The 24835-nt window shown below is 44.2% G+C and overlaps 1 protein-coding gene across 5 annotated transcripts in view; it reads left to right on the forward strand.

Annotated features, from left to right (window-relative positions):
• The window catches only part of MIX23 (mitochondrial matrix import factor 23), a 52533-nt gene continuing 27698 nt past the window's right edge, over positions 1-24835 (forward strand). For 2 of the 5 annotated variants that reach the window (XM_084835303.1, XM_084835304.1), the window contains exons 1-3: positions 1-62; positions 7399-7524; positions 9910-10056. In XM_084835303.1, coding sequence (XP_084691429.1) covers positions 12-62; positions 7399-7524; positions 9910-10056 — 324 coding nt within the window. In that variant the 5' untranslated portion in view covers positions 1-11. Of the gene's footprint in view, positions 63-249; positions 367-7086; positions 7206-7398; positions 7525-9909; positions 10057-20491; positions 20739-24835 lie in introns of those variants that run through there. The other 3 variants (XM_084835301.1, XM_084835302.1, XM_084835306.1) reach the window with 3 other exon arrangements.

Genomic DNA, 24835 nt, shown 5'->3' on the forward strand with positions numbered 1-24835 from the left:
GAGACACCAATATGGCGGCGCCCAACTCGTATCTGAACTGTGAGGACTTCGCTGAATTTCAGGTACGGGAGGCTAAAGCAGGGGTTGGCTATCGTCCCCGCAGCCGATTATCAGAGCCCCCCCCCGAATATCTGCTTTCAGGCTGGAAGTCGTGGAGTGGAAGAACTAACTCGCTAGCCAGCCTGGAGCCGCGCTCTCCGGGAGTCATTTCCCCCTGGTTCTTGCCGTAGCGTGGAAGGTGATGATGAAGGGCAAGAGTCGCCAGCTAACGAGCGACTCTGCGCACCCTGGGAAAGAAGGAGCAGGAGACGTGTGTGTTGAAGGTCTGAGCCGCTTGAGGGAGAGCCAAGACGATAATACGGCGTTGTGCGTATTTGTAGAATGTTTAGAGCCTTCAGATACATTCTTTTGTAGACTTTACAACAGCCTTGTAAAGTAGACCGGGGGGGTGAGAGAGAGAGAGTGGTTTGCCTACGGCCACCTTCGGAGTTCATGGCAGAGATAACAATGAAGCAGCAGCTGCTTGAATGACACCTAAGGATGCAATCCTATGCTTGTTTAGACAGAAAAAAAAGCCCCACGACTCCCATCGTTCCCCAGTCACCCATGCTAGCTGGGGAATGCTGGGAGTTGTAGGACTTCTCTTAGGACACAATCCCATGCTTGCTTAGAAAGAAAAAAGCCAACTCCCAGCATGCCCCAACCAGGTGCTAGCCTCCACCAGTTACACTTGTCAAAAGACAATGTTGTGGACATGTCCTTATGGAAAGTTATACTGGGAGAAAATAAGATGCTGTTGGAAAAAATAACACTGATAATACTAGATTTCGACCCTTTACTTTTTCTACTAAATTATACTAATATATGCAGGTAAATTAAGGAGAAATGCTTTCATATTTATTTAAAGCATTTTTTCCCACTCCTCAGCCAAAAAGAGTCCCAGAGCTGTTTACAGATCAATAAAAACCAAGACAATCTCTGCCCTCAGGCATACAATCCAAAAGACCCCCCCCCAAAAAAAAAAAAGAAACAAGGGATGGGAGGAAAAAGGAAAGCAAGCAAACTCAGACACAGCTTCAGCCAGACCTGCAGGGAGGGAAAGAAAGAAGCAGCAGCTTAGCTGGAACAAAACAAAACAGACATTTTTCTCAGGCATGGAAATAACTACATGTGTGCACTGCTTTCTTCCCAATTCAACATTTCCCACTCTCTGGTTTTCCTGGCATGGTGTGTTTTCCTCAGGCTTGACGGAAAGTAAATGTGTGGGCTGCTTGCTTGCTTCCAAAAAATTCCCCACTGGTTTCTTCAAAATTGTTTCTTGGTCGCACAAAGTATGGATGATTTGTGAGTGGTTTTTACAATTTATTAGTTTTAGAGTTGATTTGTGACTTCAGTATGTGTGGAATAGATTAGGTGTATTAAAATGGATTTGTGAGTGTGTGGGGAAAGATTGGTTTTGCTTCTTGGCTGCACTTTGTATTCACTTTATATTCATTTTTTAAGGATCTATTTGTAACCAAATTGATTTTTTAAAAGAGTATTTCTTATCACAGTGGCCACATCAGTCAAATTGGCCACCAGACTCCACTGGCTGCAACCTGTGTGGTAAGTGAAATTTTTGACTGGGAATCTAAACCATCCTCAGTCCACCTCTGACCAGCAACATTATTGATGAACTACATTGCAGGACTGCTGTAAGCTACTCTCATTCAGCACAGCCCTCCAACCTGCAATATAGCTTTGGGAAGAGAAGACTCGGGATATTCAAAGAAGTTACAGAATGCGTCCTGCACGTGCTGTGGCAAATCGTGGGTTAATTACATGCAAACAACCCCAATGTTTCCCTCCCCTCTGCTGGGGTTCTGCAGCAACCCAGAAGCGAGTCTTCTCCGTGGTGGTGCCCTTCTCTCCCCTAGTATTTGGGAGGCACTAACTGTGGTGTATTTTAGACACTATTTAATGACCCATCTCTTTACCCAGGCCTTCCCTGATTGATTTTGCTGCCCAATTTGTTTGTTAATTATAGTATTTTGACTATTTGGTTTTAATAATTTGTATTAATGTTTTTATAGATTTTAATAAATGTTTTTGAATTTATTGTGATGTATTTTAACTTAAGAAACATTTTAGATATGGTAAGTGGTATATACATTTATTAATAATAAGAGAGGGCTTTTCTGGCTGAAGAGCCTTGTGTGGCGCTGAGTGGTAGGCGACAGTATTGCAACCGAAACTCTCCCCACGACCTGAGTTCCATCCCAGCAGAAGCTGGGTCTCGGGTAGCCAGCTCAGGTCGACTCAGCCCTCCATCCTTCTGAGGTCGGTAAAATGAGTACCCAGCTTGCTGGGGGTAAGGTAGTCACAACTGGGAAAGGCAATGGCAAACCACCCCGCTACAGTCTGCCATGCAAGCGGCATCCCTCTAGGGATTAGTAATGACTCGGTGCTTGCACAGGAGGAACCTTTCCTTTCCCTTTTCTGGCTGCAGTACCCCAGTTAGGTACTGGATTATGTATGTAAGGAAGCTTGTGTTATCTTCTTTTGAATTATTTCTTTTCTTCCCCTTTTTACAGGCCATGTAAACTCTGATTTCTTTAAATTTTGTCATCGCTTTTTGATTATTATAATTCTTTGCCTGGGTTTTCTTCATGCTCTTTCTCTTACACCTGTTTGGTTGAATGTGCCACTGAGATACTCCACACTTAAAGGGGTTAGTTTTTTTATAAGAGATGTTCTAGCCAGCTGACGAATGCTAAATGGGGACAGCTGTTCTAGATACCATTCCTAAACTGAAGGTACCGCAACTTCTTGATAATAGTTGAGATTTATTATTTAGTCGTTTCAGAAGCATCACAATTAAAAAACATACTATAACACATAACATTTAAAATATAAAATGTAGAAGTTAAAATATATAGAAGTTAGACAAATCTTGCCCCAAAACTAGCAACATTAATTGCGTTCTGTCGTGCTGTCATAAGGTCCTCATGTGTACATTGGTCAGGGCACAAAGGACAAGTATACATATGTGTTGTTGTCTGCAAGTCTCCACAGTTGCATAGGGCAGAGATAACCCCATTTATTCAAAGTGTCTCTAGATCTTGTTACACCCGTACGCAGTCTATTCAATGATTTCCAAACTTCCCAGCTTTCATCGGAACCGGGTGCCAGCTCCGCTGCTGGTTCCCTCTAGTGTTGATACTCTGTAGCTTCCCGTAAGTCCATTCTACTCTTGAATTCATCAAAGTCTTCCGTCGATCTGAGGAAACTTCCTGGAATTTAATCTCTGAGGAGCTGGTTGTAAGCTGTAAAGAGGGTGTTGTTTGGATATTGAGGATTTAAGCCTCTCTTTGTATGCTGCTGCTTCTCTACAAACAGCAGGCGGGGCAATGCCAGCTATATGGTAGATATTGTCTAGAGAAGTAGGTTTTAGACATCCGGTAATGATCACTGCCTTGTTGTGGCAAAGGGGCTTGCGTAACTCAGTGAAGCCATAAGCTATGCCGTGCAGGGCCACCCAAGACGGACAGGTCATGGCAGAGAGTTCTGACAAAATGTGGTCCACTGGAGAAGGAAATGGCAACCCACTCCAGTATTCTTGCCAAGAAAACCCCATGGAACGTAACACAAGGCTAAAAGAGATGACGCCGGAAGATGAGCCCCTCAGGTCGGAAGGTGTCCAATATGCTACTGGGGAAGAGCAGAGGGTATTTCCAAGTAGCGCCAGAAAGAGTGAAGCGGCTGGGCCAAACCCGAAAGGACACTCAGCTGTGGATGTGTCTGGTGGTGAAAAGAAAATCCGATGCTGTAAAGAACAATATTGTTTAGGAACCTGGAATGTCAGATCAATGAATCAAGGTAAGCTGGAGGTGGTCAAACATGAGATGGCAAGATTGAACATCGACATCTTGGGAATCAGCGAACTAAAATGGACAGGCATGGGTGAATTTAATTCAGGTGACCATCATATCTACTATTGTGGGCAAGAATCCCTTAGAAGAAATGGAGTAGCACTCATAGTCAACAAAAGGGTGGGAAAAGCAGTACTGGGGTACAATCTTAAAAATGATAGAATGATCTCAGTACGAATCCAAGGCAAACCATTCATCATCACAGTAATTCAAGTCTATGCCCCAACCACTGATGCCGAAGAAGCTGAGGTTGATCGGTTCTATGAAGACCTACAACACCTTCTAGAACTAACACCAAAAAAAATGTCCTCTTCATCATAGGGGATTGGAATGCTAAAGTAGGAAGTCAAGAAATCACCGGGATAACAGGCATGCATGCCCTTGGTGTACAAAATGAAGCAGGACAAAAGCTAATAGAGTTTTGCCAAGAGAACATGCTGATCATAGCAAACACTCTTTTCCAACAGCACAAGAGATGACTCTACACATGGACGTCACCAGATGGTCAATATCGAAATCAGATTGATTATGTCCTTTGCAGCCAAAGATGGAGAAGCTCCATACAGTCAGTAAAAACAAGACCTGGAGCTGACTGTGGCTCAGATCATGAGCTGCTTCTTGCAAAATTTCGGCTTAAATTGAAGAACGTCGGGAAAACCACTAAACCGTTCAGGTATGACCTAAATCATATCCCTTATGAATATACAGTGGAGGTGAGGAATAGATTTCAGGGATTAGACCTGATAGACAGAGTGCCTGAGGAACTATGGACGGAGGTCCGTAACATTGTTCAGGAGGCAGCAACGAAATCCATCCCAAAGAAAAAGAAATGCAAGAAAGCAAAGTGGCTGTCTGATGAGGCTTTACAAGTAGCTCACGAAAGAAGGGAAGCGAAAAGCAAGGGAGAAAGGGAAAGATATACCCAACTGAATGCAGAGTTCCAGAGAATAGCAAGGAGAGACAAGAAGGCCTTCTTCAATGAACAATGCAAAGAAATCGAGGAAAACAACAGAATGGGAAAGACTAGAGATCTCTTCAAGAAAATTGGAGATCTCAAGGGAACGTTTTGTGCAAAGACGGGCATGATAAAGGACAAAGAAGGCAGGGACCTAACAGAAGCAGATGAGATTAAGAAGAGGTGGCAAGAATACACAGAAGAACTATACAGGAAAGATCTGAATGTCCCTGATAGCCATGATAGTGCGGTCACTGAACTTGAGCCGGACATCCTAGAGAGTGAAGTCAAGTGGGCTTTAGGAAGGATTAGTAACAACAAAGCTAGCGGAGATGACAGTATCCAGCCGAGCTATTTAAAATCCTAAAAGATGATGCTGTTAAAGTGCTGCATTCAATATGCCAACAAATCTGGAACACTCAACAGTGGCCACAAGACTGGAAAAGGTCAGTTTACATTCCAATTCCAAAGAAGGGCAATGCCAAAGAGTGTTCAAACTACCGCACCATTGCACTCATTTCACATGCCAGCAAGGTGATGCTCAAAATCCTACAAGCTAGGCTTCAGCAGTATGCGAACCGAGAACTACCGGAAGTACAAGCTGGGTTTAGAAGAGGCAGAGGAACTAGAGATCAAATCGCCAACATTCGCTGCATCACGGAGAAAGCAAGAGAATTCCAGAAAAACGTCTATTTCTGCTTCATTGACTACGCTAAAGCCTTTGATTGTGTGGATCACAACAAACTGTGGCAAATTCTTAAAGTGATGGGAGTACCAGACCACCTTACCTGTCTCCTGAGAAACCTGTACGAGGGTCAAGAAGCAACAGTAAGAACCAGACATGGAACAACCGATTGGTTCAAAATTGGGAAAGGAGTACGACAAGGCTGCATATTGTCACCCTGCTTATTTAACTTATATGCAGAGTACATCATGAGAAATGCCGGGTTGGATGAATCAGAGGTCGGAATTAAGATTGCTGGGAGAATTATCAACAACCTCCGATATGCAGACGATACCACCCTAATGGCAGAAAACGAAGAGGATCTCAAGAGCCTCTTGTTGAGGGTGAAAGAGGAGAGTGCAAAAGCTGGTTTGAAACTCAACATTAACAAAACGAAGATCATGGCATCTGGCCCCATCACTTCCTGGCATATAGAAGGGGAAGAAATGGAAGCAGTGACAGATTTTACTTTCTTGGGCTCCAAGATCACTGCAGACGGTGACTGTAGCCATGAAATTAAAAGTCGCTTGCTCCTTGGGAGGAAAGCTATGGCCAACCTAGACAGCATAGTAAGAAGCAGAGACATCACCTTGCCGACAAAGGTCCGTCTAATCAAAGCTATGGTTTTCCCAGTAGTAATGTATGGCTGTGAGAGCTGGACTCTAAGGAAGGCTGAGCGCCGAAGAATTGATGCTTTCGAACTGTGGTGCTGGAGAAGACTCTTACGAGTCCCCTGGACTGCAAGGAGGTCAAATCAGTCCATCCTAAAGGAAATCAACCCTGAGTGCTCATTGGAAGGACAGATAATGAAGCTGAAGCTCCAATATTTTGGCCACCTAATGCGAAGAGAAAACTCCCTGGAAAAGACCCTGATGCTGGGAAAGACTGAAGGCCAAAGGAGAAGGGGACGGCAGAGGATGAGATGGCTAGATAGCATCACGGATGCAATGAATATGAACTTGAGCACGCTCCGGGAGAGAGCGCAGGACAGGAAGGCCTGGCGTGCTATGGTCCATGGGGTCACGAAGAGTCGGACACGACTGAACGACTGAACAACAACAATGATTCTGCTTGTTTCATTCAAAGCAGCATCAACTTGCCCAGAATGTGCTGATTTATACCAAACTGGGCAGGCATGTTCGCCAGCTGAGTGGCAAAGGGCTAATGCTGTAATCTTAAGAACCCTTGGTTTAGCACCCTAAGTAGTGCTCGTTGATTTCCTAATGATGTTATTTCTTCCACTGACCTTCAGTTTAGTGTTATTGCAATGCTGTTTATATGTTAAGGCCCTATCCAAAGCAACCCCGAAATATTTAGGGTTAGTGCAATGCTCCAATAACACTCCTTTCCATGTAATTTGCAGCTTCCTAGCAGCCTGCTTATTGCGTAGATGGAAGGCACATGCCTGAGTTTTTGCTGGATTTGGCCTTAGCTGGTTTTTGCAGTAGTATCAATCCATCTCTTCATAGCTGAGATGCAGGACTAATTGTAGAGGAAACATAGGACTGGATTTTCAAATCGTTTTGACAGCACGTCTTTAAGAGCCTAACAGCACAATCCTAGGCAGGTCTACTCAGAACTAAGACCCATGGAGCTCAATGAGGCCTACTCCCTGGTAAGTGGGTATAGGATTGCACTGTAAATTGGCTTAGGCCCAAGTGTTCCGGCTCAGTCAGTCTGCAGGTCTGTTGTAATTCTAAATGTAATGTGCCAAGTAACATTACTCAGATCTTAGAAATACCTTTTCTCGTTTCCCTTTCATTCAAGTTTCAGAATCAATACATCTTTTTTTTTCCCTCTCCCCACAGGAGTTGCTCAGGGTGATGAGAACAATCGATGACAGAATAGTCCATGAGTTAAACACTACTGTTCCCACAGCTTCTTTTGTAGGAAAAGTTGATGCTGGCCAAACTTGTAAAGAACTTCATCAGTCGGTAAATGTGTTTGTTGCCCTTATATCAATTGTGTGTATTTGTTTTTTAACGGATATATGTTACTAAGGGGTAATTGACATGTCAGTAATTAATGATATGTCACAAAATAAACATGTTATATCACTTCATTCTTTTTATGGCCAACTTTGTTCTGCAAGAGCTAGGTTTCAAGTAGACATTTTATGATTCAGACTCATAGGAGAGGCAGCGCAAACTGTTTTTAATTATAAATGTGGTTCTTCAGGCAGGCATTTGGGATGGGTTAGGGTATTTTTAGAAATATGTTTTTAATGTAGAATTTTATTGTTTTAAACTGTTTTTATTATTGTACATCGCCTGGAGTGGCTGGGTGACCAGCCAGATGGGCGATTAATAAATTTAATAAATAAATAAATTTATTTATTTATTTATTTATTTCAAAAAATAAACAGATGTTATCTCATCCTATACTAATAGCAAACTCGTTATGCAAATACCTGATAAGGCAGGGTTCCTGATCACTTAAGCTGTGTAAGCACGTTCAACTGTGTAAGTGTGTTCAAGCCCCTTGCAGACCTTCGTGCTCAATGCACAGAGACCTCTTCACTAGCCCGGTACACAGGATGCTTGGGAGCAGGGCATGCATGCTCGCAAATGTCTTTTCCCCAGATTAGCCTTACATGTGATGCACGTGAACACCAGCATAGGGCATATGTCTCTGTCAGCACTTAAATGTGGGAACTTAAGAGTTATCTTGTCCCCTCCCCTCCCCACTTCGCTTTTCTTTTGCAGCAGGGATGGGGAACCAGTCCAGCCCTCCAGGGGGCCCCGTATTGCCATGCCCCCTTTTCCCCCAGCCACTGATTATTTGGTGGTTTCCCAATCCCGCCTTTTGTGCAGTTTTTCCCCCGTTCTAAAAAGTTAACGTGCCATTCCTAAGGCTTAGTTACTGGCAACAAGAGATTTAAACTACAATATGGTGGTATTTTTGTATGTTTGGCCCCACTGCTTTGCCTTTGGCTCTGCCCCTTTTGCCTTTGGCCGTACCCACCACTAGAATGAAGCCCCTGAGAGATTCTCTGAAATTCAGTTAGGCCCTTGGGCTGAAACAGGTTCCGCGCCCCTGCTTTACAGGAGGTGAACAGAGATCATCCCTTTTCAGCCATTTATTCTTAAGCAATGAGGATTTCTCACTAATATCCTGATTGGCAACCTTTATCATTCCAGCATTTGCTCTTTAAATTCCTGCTGAAGAGCACTTTCAGGTAAAGCCCTCTTCAGAGGCTTATACTGAGCTCTGCAGTGTTCATTAAATATCTAAGACACCAAGACAGAGGGATACTTAATACAAGTGGGGGTGATAAAAGAGACCTAATTTGCTGAGTAGCTCACCCTAGAGCAGCCTTCCCCAAACTACTGCCCTCCAGGCACAGGCGCAGCTAGCTTTGAAGGGACCTTGGGCAAGTTTCTTTCCCAGAGACTCACAGCCACTGCCACCCCACCCACCTCTGCCACCACCAGCACACACACCCTGCTGCCACCACCCATATATGCACTGTATTAAAAGTAAAGGGTTTTTATTTATTTATTCATTCATTTCATTTCTATACCGCCCAATAGCCGAAGCTCTCTGGGCGGTTCACAAAAATTAAAACCAAACAACACACAATAAAACAATTTAAAATATACAGAACATTAAAACCACAATTTAAAATTACATCTTGAGTAGCAGTGATCTGAACCAATCAGATGCTACTTTTGGGATGCCATGGCCAGTGAGGACACAGGAGTGGCAAAGGGGCAGTCTTTATGTCCCTTCTGTGCCCTGATTGGCTGAGTCCCCCAAAGGCAGCATCTGATTGGCTCAGTTCACTGCTAACTCAAAATGTGAGTTGAAAAACTTTATTTGTAAACTGGTGTGCCATGGGGCCTTTAGGCTTACCCAGCTGGGTGTTGCGGGACTTCTTTTTGCTAGCACCAGGCTAGAAGGAGAGGGAGAGAGGGAGTTCAGGGGGTTGTTTGGGGGCCCTCTGGACCTTGGGACCCCGGACCTGTGCCCTGCAATCCAGCCCTGGCTGCGCCACAGCTCCAGCTGACTATTGGCCATGCTGATGGGCTGAGGGGGAGTTGTAATCCAAAACATCTGGAGGACACCAATTTGAGGAACGCATCTATGCAGGATCAGCCTGGCATTACTGAGTCAGAGTAAAGCAGTGTTAACTGGGTGAGCTATGAGCAGCTGATGGAGGGTAAGACGTTCTTATGCAACATCCATTAAGGGTGCATTGAAAGTTGCAATTTTCTGTAAAATCCATGCTTTATCAATGTATTCCTTTATTTAAATTAGCTTTTAATACATGATTGAATTGCTTACTCACTTTTTTCCCTTTCTCACTATGTATTTAGCTGACAGAGGCTCATAAAAGTCGAGAGAGCATAATCAAAAGATGTATTGCCCAAACTTCTAATGTAGTAAAAGCTCTACAGGAAGAGAGAAAGAAATCTCTGGAGGACATAGCATTATTAAAAAGGCTCAGGAAAGAACAAACAAAGGTGAGTGCCAGAGTTCTATGACATTCTTAATTTCTGTTTTTATATGTAAATTATTTTAAAATTGATTAAATAAAAAATAGCTATATATTTACAATAAAAATAGTGCACATGGATAAAAATGATCATCATTCCAATACTAAAAAAAGACCAATTCTCTGTAAATGTATCTGTCTTGTGACACTTGTAAAGTGATGCACATTGAGGCAAAAAATCCGAACTTCAGATATAAGCTGATGGCATCTGAGCTAGTGGTGACTGACCAAGAAAGAGATCTGGGGGTTGTGGTGGACAGTTCAATGTAAATGTCAACCCGGTGTAGAAAGGCTGTGAAAAAGACAAATTCCATGTTAGGTATAATGAGAAACAGAATTGAAAATAAAACTGCCAAGATCATACTCTCCTAATACAAATCTGTGGTGCGACCACACTTCGAATACTATGTACGGTTCTGGTCACTGCACCTAAAAAGGATATTATAGAGTTGGGAAAAGTGCAGAATGGAACAACTATAATGATCAAGACCCCTTTGAGGAAAGGGGAGCAGCTGGGATTAGCTTAGAAAAAAGGCGAGTAAGGGGGGTATGATAGAGGTATACAAAATTATGCATGGTGAGGAAAAAGTGGATAGGGAGACATTTTTCTCCCTCTCTCATAATACTAGAACCTGGGATCATCCCATGAAGCTGGTTGGTAGGACATTGAGGACAGATAAAAGGAAGTACTTCTTCACACAGTCCATAGGTTTAATTGTACACCAAGTGTGCTCACACCATAGAATTCACTTCCACAAGAGGTAGTGATGGCCACTAATTTGGATGGCTTTAAAAGGGATTGGACAAATTCATGGAGAATAAGGCTATCAATGGCTATTAGTCCTGATGGGTACATGCTACCTCCAGCATCAGAGGCAGTATGCCTATGTATACCACTTGCTGGGGAATATGGGCGGGAGGGTGCTGTTGCACTCTTGTCTTGCTTGTGGGTTTCCTACGGGCAGCTGGTTGGCCACCGTGTGAACAGAATGTTGGACTAGTTGGACTCTTGGTCTGATCCAGCATGGCTCTTCTTAGGTTCCGATGTTCTTATGTGGCATCCCTTCCTTGGCTAAAGTATAATTTGTGAGCTTCATCGCTTCTGCCACTTACCAGATTATGCTTAAAATAGTAATATACTTAGAGGCTGAAACACATTGCCAGTTTGCCGCCACATTTATCCTTGTTGCACAGAACAAATGTTTAACAGTTTCCATAACACATTTCTCCCTTAAGTTGTGGAAAAGAATGGTCAGTCAGTCCCATTGAATTTCATATCCTGCAATGCAGGGGTAGGCAGATGCCTTCCAAATGTTTTGGACAACAGCTCCCATGATCCTTCAACATTGACCATGCTGGTTGGGGTTGATGTGAGTTGTAATCCAAAACATTTGGAGGGCACCAGGTTACCTACCCCTTCTGTAATGTCTTGAAGAAGCTGCAGTGCTTTTCCCCAGTATCTTTTTATTTGGGACAAAACCATCAGATGTAAATGCAAAGTGATCAACATTGTTCTCAGTGTTCCCAAAAAGTGAAATGTTCCTGCTTCTATACTGATTAGACTTTATATGAGATTAGTTACTATTGAATTCCTACTTTTTCTCTAGAGGAAACTAACACCAAGACATAGAGTTTATGAGGCCAAGTACAGCTCCAAGTTTCCCTCCAACTCTTTCTCTCTCACTCCAACTTTGTCGAATACGAATGAACTTTCATTATATCCAATTCAAGACACATGCCATACAGCTTTCTAATTAACAATTGTTGGCTTGTATCATAAACTCTTCAAAATGTGATACAGTCCTAATCTTGCTATATATTTGTATTGTAAAAGGGAGTTTAACATCGTATTTGATCAATTTGCTGATACATATTTTAATGTTGTCTTTTCATTCACTCAGACCCTCAAGACAGCTAATAATAAATCATAAAAATATGCATTACTGTCATTCAGCAACATAGCATATATTAAAGCTAGGGCAACATTGTCTTAAACATTTATTTACAGACTTTTCACCCTGCTCGTCAGCCAGAAAAAGGCTCCTAGAGTGGTTTACAAGGATTAATAATAAGACAGGCCCTTCCATCAGGCTTATAATCGAAAAGACACAACACAAGAGCAAAAGGGATTTGGTGGGACAAGGAAAAAAAGCAAAAACTCAGGCACCAGTTCTTAGTTTCAAAGTTCTCATAGGTGTTCTTTCTGCAGGGAAGGGCAAAACAAGCTCCCTGCAGCTGTTCCTTCTCTATATGCCAATAGATTATTAGTTACTACCCATTCTTTTAACTTCATTAGAAGATGTCTAGCATAAACAACATCAAGTAAACTAATAGGTCTGTAGTTAGCTGAATTTTCTCTTCCACTGTTTTTATATATGGGGACCAGTAATGCCTCCTTCCATTCAGTTGGAACTTTTCCTATACCATCAATATAGGTAAAGAATGAAGCCAGCACTGATGCCCACCATTCAGTAAAGGCCTCTAATAAATTGGGTGAAATAAAATTTTCCCCTTGGGCTGTAATATTTTTCAGTTGCACAATTTTTATTTTATTTTATTATTTAAAATACTTCTTGGCCACCTTTCAGAGCAGAAGCCCTCCCAAGGCGGCTTACAACAATACAATACATAAAAACAATTAAAATATTAAAAGTAATAAAAATATAAAAAAATAAAAACAACAGTAAAAGCCAACAGTAAAACCAACAACGATGTTAACAGCAGCAACAGCAACAATAGCAGTCATATCAATAGAAGGCCAAGGTAAAATAATATGTTTTCAGGGCCTTCTTAAAAGTCTGCAATGATGGAGCATGGAGGACCTCCAATGGCAGCTTGTTCCAAAGGTGTGGGGCCACTGCAGAGAAGGCCCTCTCATGTGTGGCCACCCACCTTACCCTTCTCATGGGTGGGAAAATGAGATGGGCCTCTCTTTCTGATCTTTCTTTCCTTGTAGGCGGTCCTTCAAGTAACTTGGTCCCTTTTAAGGCTTTAAAGGTCAAAACCAGCACTTTGAATTGCACTCGGAAACGCACCGGTAACCAGTGCAGCTGGCGCAGTATAGGTGTTATATGATCGAATCGCCTTGCCTCGCCTCCACCAATACTCAGGCGGCCGCGCATTCTGCACAAGCTGGAGTTTCTGAACCATCTTCAAAGGCAGCTCCATGTATAGTGCATTACAGTAGTTGAGCCTGGATGTGACTAGTGCATGGATAAATGAGGCAAGGTTAGATAGGGCCGCAGTTGGCGTACCTGCCTACGCTGGTAAAAAGCGCTCCCGAACACCACAGCCACCTGGGCTTCCCCAGTTAGCTTAGAGTCCAGGAGGACTCCCAGACTGCGCACTTGGTCCCTCAGTGGGAGTGCATCCCCATCTAAGACCAGATGTAAACCTTCATCCGAAGTAGTTGGTTTCCCAACTCACAGTACCTCCGTCTTGTCTGGATTAAGTTTCAGCTTGTTCACCCTCGTCCATCTCAAAACAGCCTCCAGACACTGGTTCAAGAGTTCCACAGCCTCCCTGGGATGTGCAGAAGGAAATGAGAGGTAGAGCTGAGTTTCATCCACATACTGATGACATTTTAGCCCAAACCTCCTGATGACTTCCCCCAGCGGTTTCATGTAGATGTTAAGAAGCTTGGGGGACAAGATAGAACCTTGCGGCACCCCACAGTCTAATGGCCATGGGGTGAAACTGAAGTCCCCCAGCACCACTTTCTGAGACTGTGTATTGCCCCGGCCGTGGGCAGCTAAGGTTTGGAGGTGCCAAGATAATGATAAGCCAGATCCAGGTTTGCTTACAAGGAGACTTTATTGAGTACTTACAGCACACAGGTGTACCCAGTGGTTGGATCAGACAGTTTCTCTGAACACAGAGTCAAGGGGTATAATGGGTTTTATACCATACATATTAGCAATCAGGCAGCATGACAGCAGCAAGCATTAATTAGCATTCCTCTGCAACTTTCCCAGCATAGGCTAACAGTACTTGTTCCGAAGGAAAACAATCAGAACTTTCCCAGGACAGACACCTGTAACTCAGCATAAACATAGCCTCACTTCACAGGCACATCCTAGGCCCTGATAACACACTAGCTGTCGTTAGCATGGAATGTGCTGAGGCTGCGCTATTGACCATTGACTCATCTCACATGCTCAGAGGCCCACTAGCAAGGCAATTGCGCTTATAATGAACCTAAGTTAAGCATTATGGATCTCTAGGCCCCTCTAAAACTACAGATGACTTGGTTACATCCCTGGGGCCATTACAGACCGCTCCTCCAGAAAGGACCGGAACCACTTTGTGCCTCCCAAGCCCAATCCAGATAAATGATCCAGAAGGATGCCATGGTCAATGGTGTCAAAAGCCACTGAGAGGTCCAGAAGAACCCACGGGGTTGCACTCCCCCTGTCCATTCTCTGGCATAAGTCATCAACCAGGGCGACCAAGGCTGTTTCCATCTCATAACCAGGCCTGAAACCTGATTGGAATGGATATAAATAATCAGTTTCATCCAGAACAGCTTGGAGTTATGAGACCACCACACGCTCCAGCACCTTGCCCAAGAATGGCAAATTTGACACGGGGCGGTAATTATCTGGAACCATAGGATCTAAATTTGGTTTCTTCAGCAAGGGCCCCACCACAGCTTCTTTCAAAGCTGCGGGGACCTCACCATCCCTCAAGGAGGCATTTACCACCTCTGAGGTCCAGATACCCAGCCCAACTCTGGCAGATTTCACAAGCCAGGATGGGCAAGGATCTAAAGGGCCTCTGTCCTCCAAGCAGTTTGTCCACATCCTCAGGTTGCACAAGCCGAAAGGTATCCATAACATGACTAGATGTTGCACCAGCCCCATCCATATCAGACTGTCAAAATAACGTCATCCAAGTCAATGCGAATACGAGCAATTTTATCTGCAAAGTGTCTGGCAAATTGTTCACAGTGGGCCTTTGAGGGTTCAAGTTCTTGTGTTCCAAGGTCTACACCCAAGAGGCCTTTAACCACACAAAAGAGCTCTGCTGGACAACACTGAGCAGATGCAATGGTGGCGGAGAAGTAGGATTTCTTCACCGCCATCACCGCCACAGAATAAGATCGCAAGTGGATTCTTACCTGTGTTTGATCATATTCATTCCAAGTCTTCTGCCATTTGCGCTCTAATCATCGACATGGTCATTTTATTGCCCTCAGCTCCTCAGAATACCAAGGAGCTGACACAGTTCTACGACTAGGTCAAGGACATTTGGGAGCGATCATATCAATAGCCCGGGTCATCTCCTCATTCCAAGCGGTGACCAGGACCTCGGCAAGACCGCCAGCTAAGCCTGCAGGAAAATCCCCAAGAGACCTCAAAAATCCATCCAGATTCATCAGTCTCCAGGGGTGGACCATCAAATTTGGTCCCCCACCCTGTTTTGGCCCCAGGAGCATAATCAAGTCACCTGTAACGTTAGAGGAGCCTAGAGATCCATAATGCCTTGCTTAAGTTCATTGTGGATGCAAATTCCTTGCTAGTAAGCTTCTGAGCATGTGAAGACGAGTCAAAAGGCTGATAGCGCGGCATAGCACATTCCATACTAATGAGTAGAGTATCTAATCAAGATGTGCTTGGGAAGTGAAGCTATATGTTTATGCTGAACTGCAGGTGTCTGTGCTGAGAACCAAGCACTGCTCGTCTATGCTGGGAATGAATGCTAGATGGTGCTTGCTGTTGTCATGCTGTCTGATTGCTAACATGTGTGGTATAAAACCCATTGTACCCCATGGCTCTGGGTTCAGAGAAGCTGTCTGATCCAACCATTGGGTACGCCTGTGTGCTGTAAATTACTCAATAAAGTACTCCTTGTAAGTAAACCTGGGTCTGATTTATCACTATCTTGACACCTCTAAATTAAGAGTTCAAAGCCCATGGCCAAGGCAACACACACCCCTGCAGAGGTTACAGGTGGCCTGAAGGTCAAAACTGATCAGATAATGATCTGTCCATGCCAAAGGAGTCACTACTGTCTCCCCTACCCGCAGATCATTTTCTCCCAATCCAGCACAGAAAACCAGGTCCAAAGTGTGTCCTGCCAGATGTGTTGGGCAAGATATTACTTGAGACAGGCCCATGGTTGACATGGCGGCCATGAAGTCCTGAGCTGCACCTCACAAAGTAGCCTCAGCATGAATATTAACCTCCTGCAAGACCATACGCTCAAGACCAGCTCAGGCAGGGAGACTGTTGGGCAGCGGGGTGGACGGTACACCAATAGAATCCCTATCCTGTCTCAGGTGCCCAACACCAGGTTGTTGTTGTTGTTGTTCAGTCGTTCAGTCGTGTCCGACTCTTCGTGACCCCATGGACCATAGCACGCCAGGCCTTCCTGTCCTCCGCTCTCTCCCGGAGCGTGCTCAAGTTCATATTCATTGCATCCGTGATGCTATCTAGCCATCTCATCCTCTGCCGTCCCCTTCTCCTTTGGCCTTCAGTCTTTCCCAGCATCAGGGTCTTTTCCAGGGAGTTTTCTCTTCGCATTAGGTGGCCAAAATATTGGAGCTTCAGCTTCATTATCTGTCCTTCCAATGAGCAGTCAGGGTTGATTTCCTTTAGGATGGACTGATTTGACCTCCTTGCAGTCCAGGGGACTCGTAAGAGTCTTCTCCAGCACCACAGTTCGAAAGCATCAATTCTTCGGCGCTCAGCCTTCCTTATAGTCCAGCTCTCACATCCATACATTACTACTGGGAAAACCATAGCTTTGATTAGACGGACCTTTGTAGGCAAGGTGATGTCTCTGCTTCTTACTATGCTGTCTAGGTGTGCCATAGCTTTCCTCCCAAGGAGCAAGCGTCTTTTAATTTCATGGCTACAGTCACCGTCTGCAGTGATCTTGGAGCCCAAGAAAGTAAAATCTGTCACTGCTTCCATTTCTTCCCCTTCTATATGCCAGGAAGTGATGGGGCCAGATGCCATGATCTTAGTTTTTTTAATGTTGAGTTTCAAACCAGCTTTTGCACTCTCCTCTTTCACCCTCAACAAGAGGCTCTTGAGATCCTCTTCGCTTTCTGCCATTAGGGTGGTATCGTCTGCATATCGGAGGTTGTTGATAATTCTCCCAGCAATCTTAATTCCGACCTCTGATTCATCCAACCCGGCATTTCTCATGATGTACTCTGCATATAAGTTAAATAAGCAGGGTGACAATATGCAGCCTTGTCGTACTCCTTTCCCAATTTGGAACCACTCGGTTGTTCCATGTCTGGTTCTTACTGTTGCTTCTTGACCCTCGTACAGGTTTCTCAGGAGACAGGTAAGGTGGTCTGGTACTCCCATCACTTTAAGAATTTGCCACAGTTTGTTGTGATCCACACAATCAAAGGCTTTAGCGTAGTCAATGAAGCAGAAATAGACGTTTTTCTGGAATTCTCTTGCTTTCTCCATGATGCAGCGAATGTTGGCGATTTGATCTCTAGTTCCTCTGCCTCTTCTAAACCCAGCTTGTACTTCCGGTAGTTCTCGGTTCGCATACTGCTGAAGCCTAGCTTGTAGGATTTTGAGCGTCACCTTGCTGGCATGTGAAATGAGCGCAATGGTGCGGTAGTTTGAACACTCTTTGGCGTTGCCCTTCTTTGGAATTGGAATGTAAACTGACCTTTTCCAGTCTTGTGGCCACTGTTGAGTGTTCCAGATTTGTTGGCATATTGAATGCAGCACTTTAACAGCATCATCTTGTAGGATTTTAAATAGCTCGGCTGGAATACTGTCATCTCCGTTAGCTTTGTTGTTACTAATGCTTCCTAAGGCCCACTTGACTTCACTCTCTAGGATGTCCGGCTCAAGTTCAGTGACCGCACTATCATGGCTATCAGGGACATTCAGATCTTTCCTGTATAGTTCTTCTGTGTATTCTTGCCACCTCTTCTTAATCTCATCTGCTTCTGTTAGGTCCCTGCCTTCTTTGTCCTTTATCATGCCCGTCTTTGCACAAAAAGTGTCTGTACCAACACCAGGTACAGACACTCAAAACTGGCTGATTGCAGGATAGGGCATCCGGCCAGGGGGATAGAGTCACTATAGACCAAGGCTACCCCCCCCCCCAATCCCTCTAGTCAAGCTTGGTGCTGCACAAGAAATCCTGGCGGACACATTTAGGAGAAACTGACTCCTCCCTGTTCATCCAACCAGGTTTTGGTAACAAAAGCCAGGTTGGCATGTTCTTCAGCTATAAGCTCAGAAATTATGTTTTGAGCAGCCGACCTGGCATTCATCAGCAACACTGGGCAAGCCACCAAAATCACTGAGGCTGGAAGGTGGACTGGGAGGGGATAGAGCACACAGGTGCCTGTCAATCAATGACTTAATTGTATCTGTTGTCACAGGTGGCCATTTCCAGCAGATTTCAACAAGGGAGGAAATGGGTCAACCAGTTCAAAATCATTGAATTGCAGTCCAAAAAAATCCTCCCACATAGTTTTTGTAATATGACAATCAAATTATTGAGAGGAACAGCCTTCCATATCAGTCTCCAGTGCCTGCGCCAACACCATCTAGCCTTCCTTAATAAAAGCCTCCTCATACTGTATCAGTTTTTATGATATTTCAGAAAGTGGGCAGGAATTTTTGTTAGATTGACATTTTGAACAAGCTTAACCCACCTCCACATATTTCTTTTATATTGAATACAGTCTTTATCAAACCATTTAATCTGAATCTTCCATGAACAGGATCTGCTGTTGGGACTTGTAGGACTTCCTGCATACAATTGTGACCTAATTCACCTATCTTTTTAGTAGTTTGAACTGATTCAATTATATGACTTTGTTCATATATTTTATATATTTTATAATATTTTACTATTAACTGAAAATTGAACCAAAGGAAGCTGGTGGTCACTTTCTGATGTTTCTCCCACTTCAAATTAGAAAAAAAAAAACTTTTTCTAAAGCAGATGCAATGACCACATAATACACTGCACTTGCCCCTGTGGGACTAAATATGTATATTCCCAATCCAAATCCATTCACACAACATCCGCATTGGGGTACTCATTCTGTAAATAATCTTCCAGTTAATTCCAGACTAAGGGATCATATATCGGGAATTCTGGGGGTGAAATATACACATTAATCAATAACAGTGATCATACTTCATTTTAACCAGGAAAGCCATACCGATAGTACTGTAAAAGTTACTGTAATTCTTAATGTGATTATCAGAAAGACTAAGCCTCCTGTTGGTCTACCACTCTTTCCAGGAGCTACAGCTGGTAGCACATACACTAAATAACCATTAACTACCATCTCTGTAAGCATCCAAAGCCGCTATTTCAAACTTCCTTTAAAAGTTAAGAAAGGCAGAATCACATGTCTTATTTGCCCAGTCAGCAAAGTTCCATGAGATCAAGGACAGTGCATTCCTAAGAAAATTGGGGTCCCTACACTTACCCCTCTAACCTGCTGTATTCCAAGATACATTTAAATATTAAATTCTTATTATATGTCTTTTTAATTTATTTTTTATTGTAAAATTTCAACGATACAAAACAAAACCAAAAATGAGGAAACCCAAGCAAAACATAACTGCGTAACTTGGAATATATCCGATTCAATGCATGCTTATGAAATCTATCTCTAGATATAGATACAAAAATACAGCTTTCTAAGCATTATACATAGAATCATAGAATACTAGGGTTAGAAGGGACCATTGCACTCAATAGTCTTATAGGCCCCTTCCATCCCTACTATTCTATGATTCTATGAGTCCACCCCCTGCTCAGTGCAGGAATCCAAATCAAAGCATCCCTGACAGATAGCTGTCCAGCTTCATCTTGAATGCCTCCAGTGTGGGAGAGCCCAGTACTTCCCTAGGTAATTGGTTCCATTGTCGAATTGCTCTTACAGCTTCCTGTAACTTGAGCCCATTATTCAGTGTCCTGCACTCTGGGATGATCGAGAAGAGATCCTAGCCTTCCTCTCTGGGACAGCCTTTCAAGTACTTGAAGAGCACTATCATATCTCCCCTCAGTCTTCTCCAGGCTAAAATGCCCAGTTCTTTCAGTCTCTCCTCATAGGGCTTTGTTTCCAGTCCCCTGATTATCTTCGCTGCCCTCCTCTGAACCCTCTCTAGTTTGTCTGCATCTTTCTTAAAGTGCGGTGCCCAGAACTGAACACAGTACTCCAGATGAGGCCTAACCAGTGCTGAGTAGAGGGGAACTAGTATTTCCCGGGATTTGGAAGCTATACTTCTATTAAGGCAGCCCCAAATAGCATTTGCCTTTTTGGCAACCACATCATATAGTTGGGTCATATTGAGCTTGTGATCTACAACAATTCCAAGATCCTTCTTGCTTGTAGTATTGTTGAGCCAAGTATCTCCCGTCTTGTAACTGTGCATTTGATTTCTTTTTCCTAGGTGCAGAACTTGGCATTTATCCCTATTAAATGTCATTCTGTTGTTTTCTGCCCAGTGCTCCAGCCTATCAAGATCACTTCGAACTTTGTTTCTGTCTTCCAGGGTATTAACTATCCCACCCAATTTTGTGTCATCTGCAAATTTGATCAGCATTTCCTGCACCTCCTCCTCCAAGTCATTAATAAAAATGTTGAAGAGCACTGGGCCCAGGGCTGAGCCCTGTGGTACCCTGCTCATTACCTAGCCTCAGTTTGAGAAGATCCCATTGATAAGCACTCTTTGAGTCCGATTCTGTAGCCAACTGTGGATCCACCTGATAGGTGTTCCATCTAGCCCACTTTTAGCTAGTTTGCTTATGAGGATACCATGGGGCACTTTGTCGAAAACTTTGCTGAAGTCGAGGTGTATTATGTCCATAGTATTCCCACAGTCCACAAGGGAGGTTACCTGATCAAAGAATGAGATCAGATTCGTCTGGCAGGATTTGTTCTTGACAAATCCATGTTGGCTTTGAGTAATCACTGCATTGTTCTCAAGGTGCTTCCAGATGGATTGCTTTATAATCTGCTCTAGAATTTTCCCAGGGATTGATGTCAGACTGACTGGTCTGTAGTTCCCAGGTTCCTCCTGTTTGTCCTTTTAGAAGATAGGGACAACATTAGCCCTCCTCCAGGCACTTCACCCATCCTCCATGATTGCTGAAAGATGCCAGAACCCTTCCCCCACATCCAGTGCACATAACCCTAGTGGGTTCCCTAGTGGGAACTCTTCCCTCAGTTCTCTCTCCAAAAAGGCTTCTGATGTCACTCAGGACCAAGCAAAGGGCTCACATCACAATTCTTCTGTTCCTCGAATTCAGTTGCCTCCACCAACAGGCACACTTGCTCAAGATGAGCTTCCCACTCCCATCCCAACAGCACCCCAGGATCAACAGCCGGTGATACTAACCTCTTCAGTACTTGCACCCATACCCACACTGCTGATCTTGTCATCTCCTATACAGACTGTGCCGTCACCACAAAGAAAGCCCCTCCTTTTAACATCCACGTCGGAGGGGAAGATCAGAGAGCTGTCACCATTTAAGTCTCCACCATGTTTGCCTTGGCTGAGGCATGAATTTTACAATCCTGGATGGGATAGGTGTCCACATTTACTGGAATTGGTATACACCATAGCATCATCCCACAGGTCTTGCAACTTGAGTGGATGAGACTGTTGTTGGTACCAGGAGCATTCTAGGTCCCCACACTCTGAATGGGGTAGATGTCCCTCTCACTATGGCCCTATAGGACCAAGACAGTGGGTTGAGTATGATGACAATGTAAGGCAATATCCTCCTTTACTTGAACGTCAAGTATGGGAGGAGAGTTGTCTTCAGAACCGGCCGTCAGCTACCGTCTTGACAGCACCAGTGGAGTCTTTGCTGTCTGTGCCACAGTCTTTCCAGCACTTTCCACAGGTTGTCCTGCCTCCTCCTGTGCATAGGTCTCCACTGACTCAACCTCCAGCACAACCTCAACAGAATTTGGCACAAACCCTACTGTCTCTTCTAACTATGGTACCACAGCGTGCTTCAAAATCGCCAGCACGCTTGTCTGAGACAGAGCTATGAATCGGACTCTACTTCTGAGTCATCCTGTCACTCTCTTTTCCAAATACTTTGGTGGGGACTAACAGGGCCATCTCTCCTTCTGAGGATTTGGGTCAATTTGCTGACTAAATCTTCAGAATGGCACAAACTCTGGGACATGAAACCCAGCAAACCGCACCAGCTATCCAGGATCCTGGATTTGATGCTGTAAATGCATTCTTATAAACCAGTCCCTATTCCCTTGTTGCCTACCCTCAACGAAACCATCAAAGAATCTTGGAATACCCCATCCACGAAACCTCTACTATCGAAGTGATTGGAGGGTATATACCGCCTGCAGGACACTAATGCAGAATATTTGTTTAAACATCCAGCACCCAGTTCTATGGTAGTTGAGGCTGCACAAGACAAGTCAAAGAAAGCACATTCTTTTCCCACCGACAAGGAAGGGCGTAGTTAGATTTATGCGGCAGGAGACTTTACTGTTCTGCATCAATGGGCTTGAAGGTCGCGAACTATCAAGCGGCAATGTTGGGTTACCAGTTGCCGTTGTGGGACAAAGTGGACAAACTTCTCGATCTTTTGCCTAAGGATAAAAAAGAGATGGGTCACATCTTTAGAGCTGAAGCTCTGAAATGATCGAGAGAGCAGATAAATACATCTCGCCATCCAACAGATTGCAACTCGAAAGTCTTGGTATGCTCAATCGCCCTTTGACGCCATGCTTGGCTTTGATCTTCTGGCCTCCCTCAGGAAATGAGGGCAAGAATAGAAGATCTACCATTCAATGGGCAAGGACTGTTCAGTGCAAAGACAGACAATGCATTGGACATAGTCCAAAAAGCCTGTACTACAGCCCATCGGATGGGATTTTTCCCACAACAGCAGCAGCAACATCAACCACGGTATCGCCATTGGTACCAATCTTCGACCTCTCAATACCAGCCATACAATGCTGGATTGAGTCAACAGCGACCACAGTCTGGCAGGCAACGGAAGTCTTTCCAGCTATGCAGGTCCCATGACTACCGTAGGAAACCTGACAGCAAGGCAATGGCACTTTTGACTTTCTGTTTTTTCCTCCTCCACTCAGCCAACAAGCTCTGATTTTTGGGACACACATGGTGCAATACCATCAGGCTTGGTGAGACATCACAACAGATTCTTAAGTGTTGACCATAGTCTGGGAAGGATATTGGATCGAATTCAACGCCACCCCTCCACTTGGTACCGTGAAGGTTACCGCTCCATCTCCGGTCCTTCTTACTGAGGTTCAGAACCTTCTCGACAAAGGAGCGATCCAGCCAGTCCCATGCAACCAACCAATGGACGGTTTTTATTCCTAGTACTTCACAGTATCAAAAAGGGATTGCGGCCTTCAACTGATAATGGACTTGAGGCAACTCAGCAAGTACATCTCGCCCAGAAAATTCCACATGGTTACACTATTCCGCCCCTCCTCTCCTGGGGAGACTGGTTCGCCTCTGTTGACCTCAAAGACACTTACTTCCACATCTCCATAGAGCAGTCTCATCAGCATTACCTGTGCTTCGCCATCGGTACTGATGCCTACCAATTCACAGTTCTACTCTTCAGTCTTGCCACTGCTCCAAGGGTATTTACAAAGTGCACGGCAGTCATGTGTGCCTATCCGGTTACAGAGTGCAGAAGTCTACCCTTACATCAATGACTGGCTCTTGGTAGCCTCAATGAAGTCACAGCTCATGCGGTTGATAGAGGTGACCCGCAATCTCCTCAAACCTCTAGGTCTATACATCAACGTGGAAAAGTCTCATCTTGTCCCTACTCAGAGTATAATGTTCATCGGGGCATTGTTGGATGCCAAATTGGGAAGAGCAATTGGGAAAAGCCAAATTGGGAAGAGCAAGAGCAAAGTGATGGGAGTACCAGACCACCTTACCTGTCTCTTGAGGAACCTGTACGAGGGTCAAGTAGCAACAGTAAGAACCAGACATGGAACAACCGATTGGTTCAAAATTGGGAAAGGAGTACGACAAGGCTGCATATTGTCGCCCTGCTTATTTAACTTATATGCAGAGTACATCATGAGAAATGCCAGGTTGGATGAATCAGAGGTCGGAATTAAGATTGCTGGGAGAATTATCAACAACCTCCGATACGCAGATGATACCACCCTAATGGCAGAAAGCGAAGAGGCTCTAAAGAGCCTCTTGTTGAGGGTGAAAGAGGAGAGTGCAAAAGCTGGTTTGAAACTCAACATTAAAAAAACGAAGATCATGGCATCTGGCCCCATCACTTCCTGGCATATAGAAGGGGAAGAAATGGAAGCTGTGACAGATTTTATTTTCTTGGGCTCCAAGATCACCGCAGATGGTTACTGTAGCCATGAAATTAAAAGACACTTGCTTCTTGGGAGGAAAGCTATGGCACACCTAGACAGCATAGTAAGAAGCAGAGACATCACCTTGCCAACAAAGGTCCGTCTAATCAAAGCTATGGTTTTCCCAGTAGTAATGTATGGCTGTGAGAGCTGGACTATAAGGAAGGCTGAGCACCGAAGAATTGATGCTTTCGAACTGTGGTGCTGGAGGAGACTCTTACGAGTCCCCTGGACTGCAAGGAGGTCAAATCAGTCAGTCCTAAAGGAAATCAACCCTGAGTGCTCATTGGAAGGACAGATACTGAAGCTGAAGCTCAAATATTTTGGCCCCCTAATGCGAAGAGAACACTCTGGAAAACACCCTGATGCTGGGAAAGACTGAAGGCAAAAG

The sequence above is a fragment of the Heloderma suspectum genome, chromosome 2 (genome assembly GCF_057233095.1).
Source record: "Heloderma suspectum isolate Gila_16-S chromosome 2, 16-S_ref, whole genome shotgun sequence".
Classification (NCBI taxonomy): domain Eukaryota; kingdom Metazoa; phylum Chordata; class Lepidosauria; order Squamata; family Helodermatidae; genus Heloderma; species Heloderma suspectum.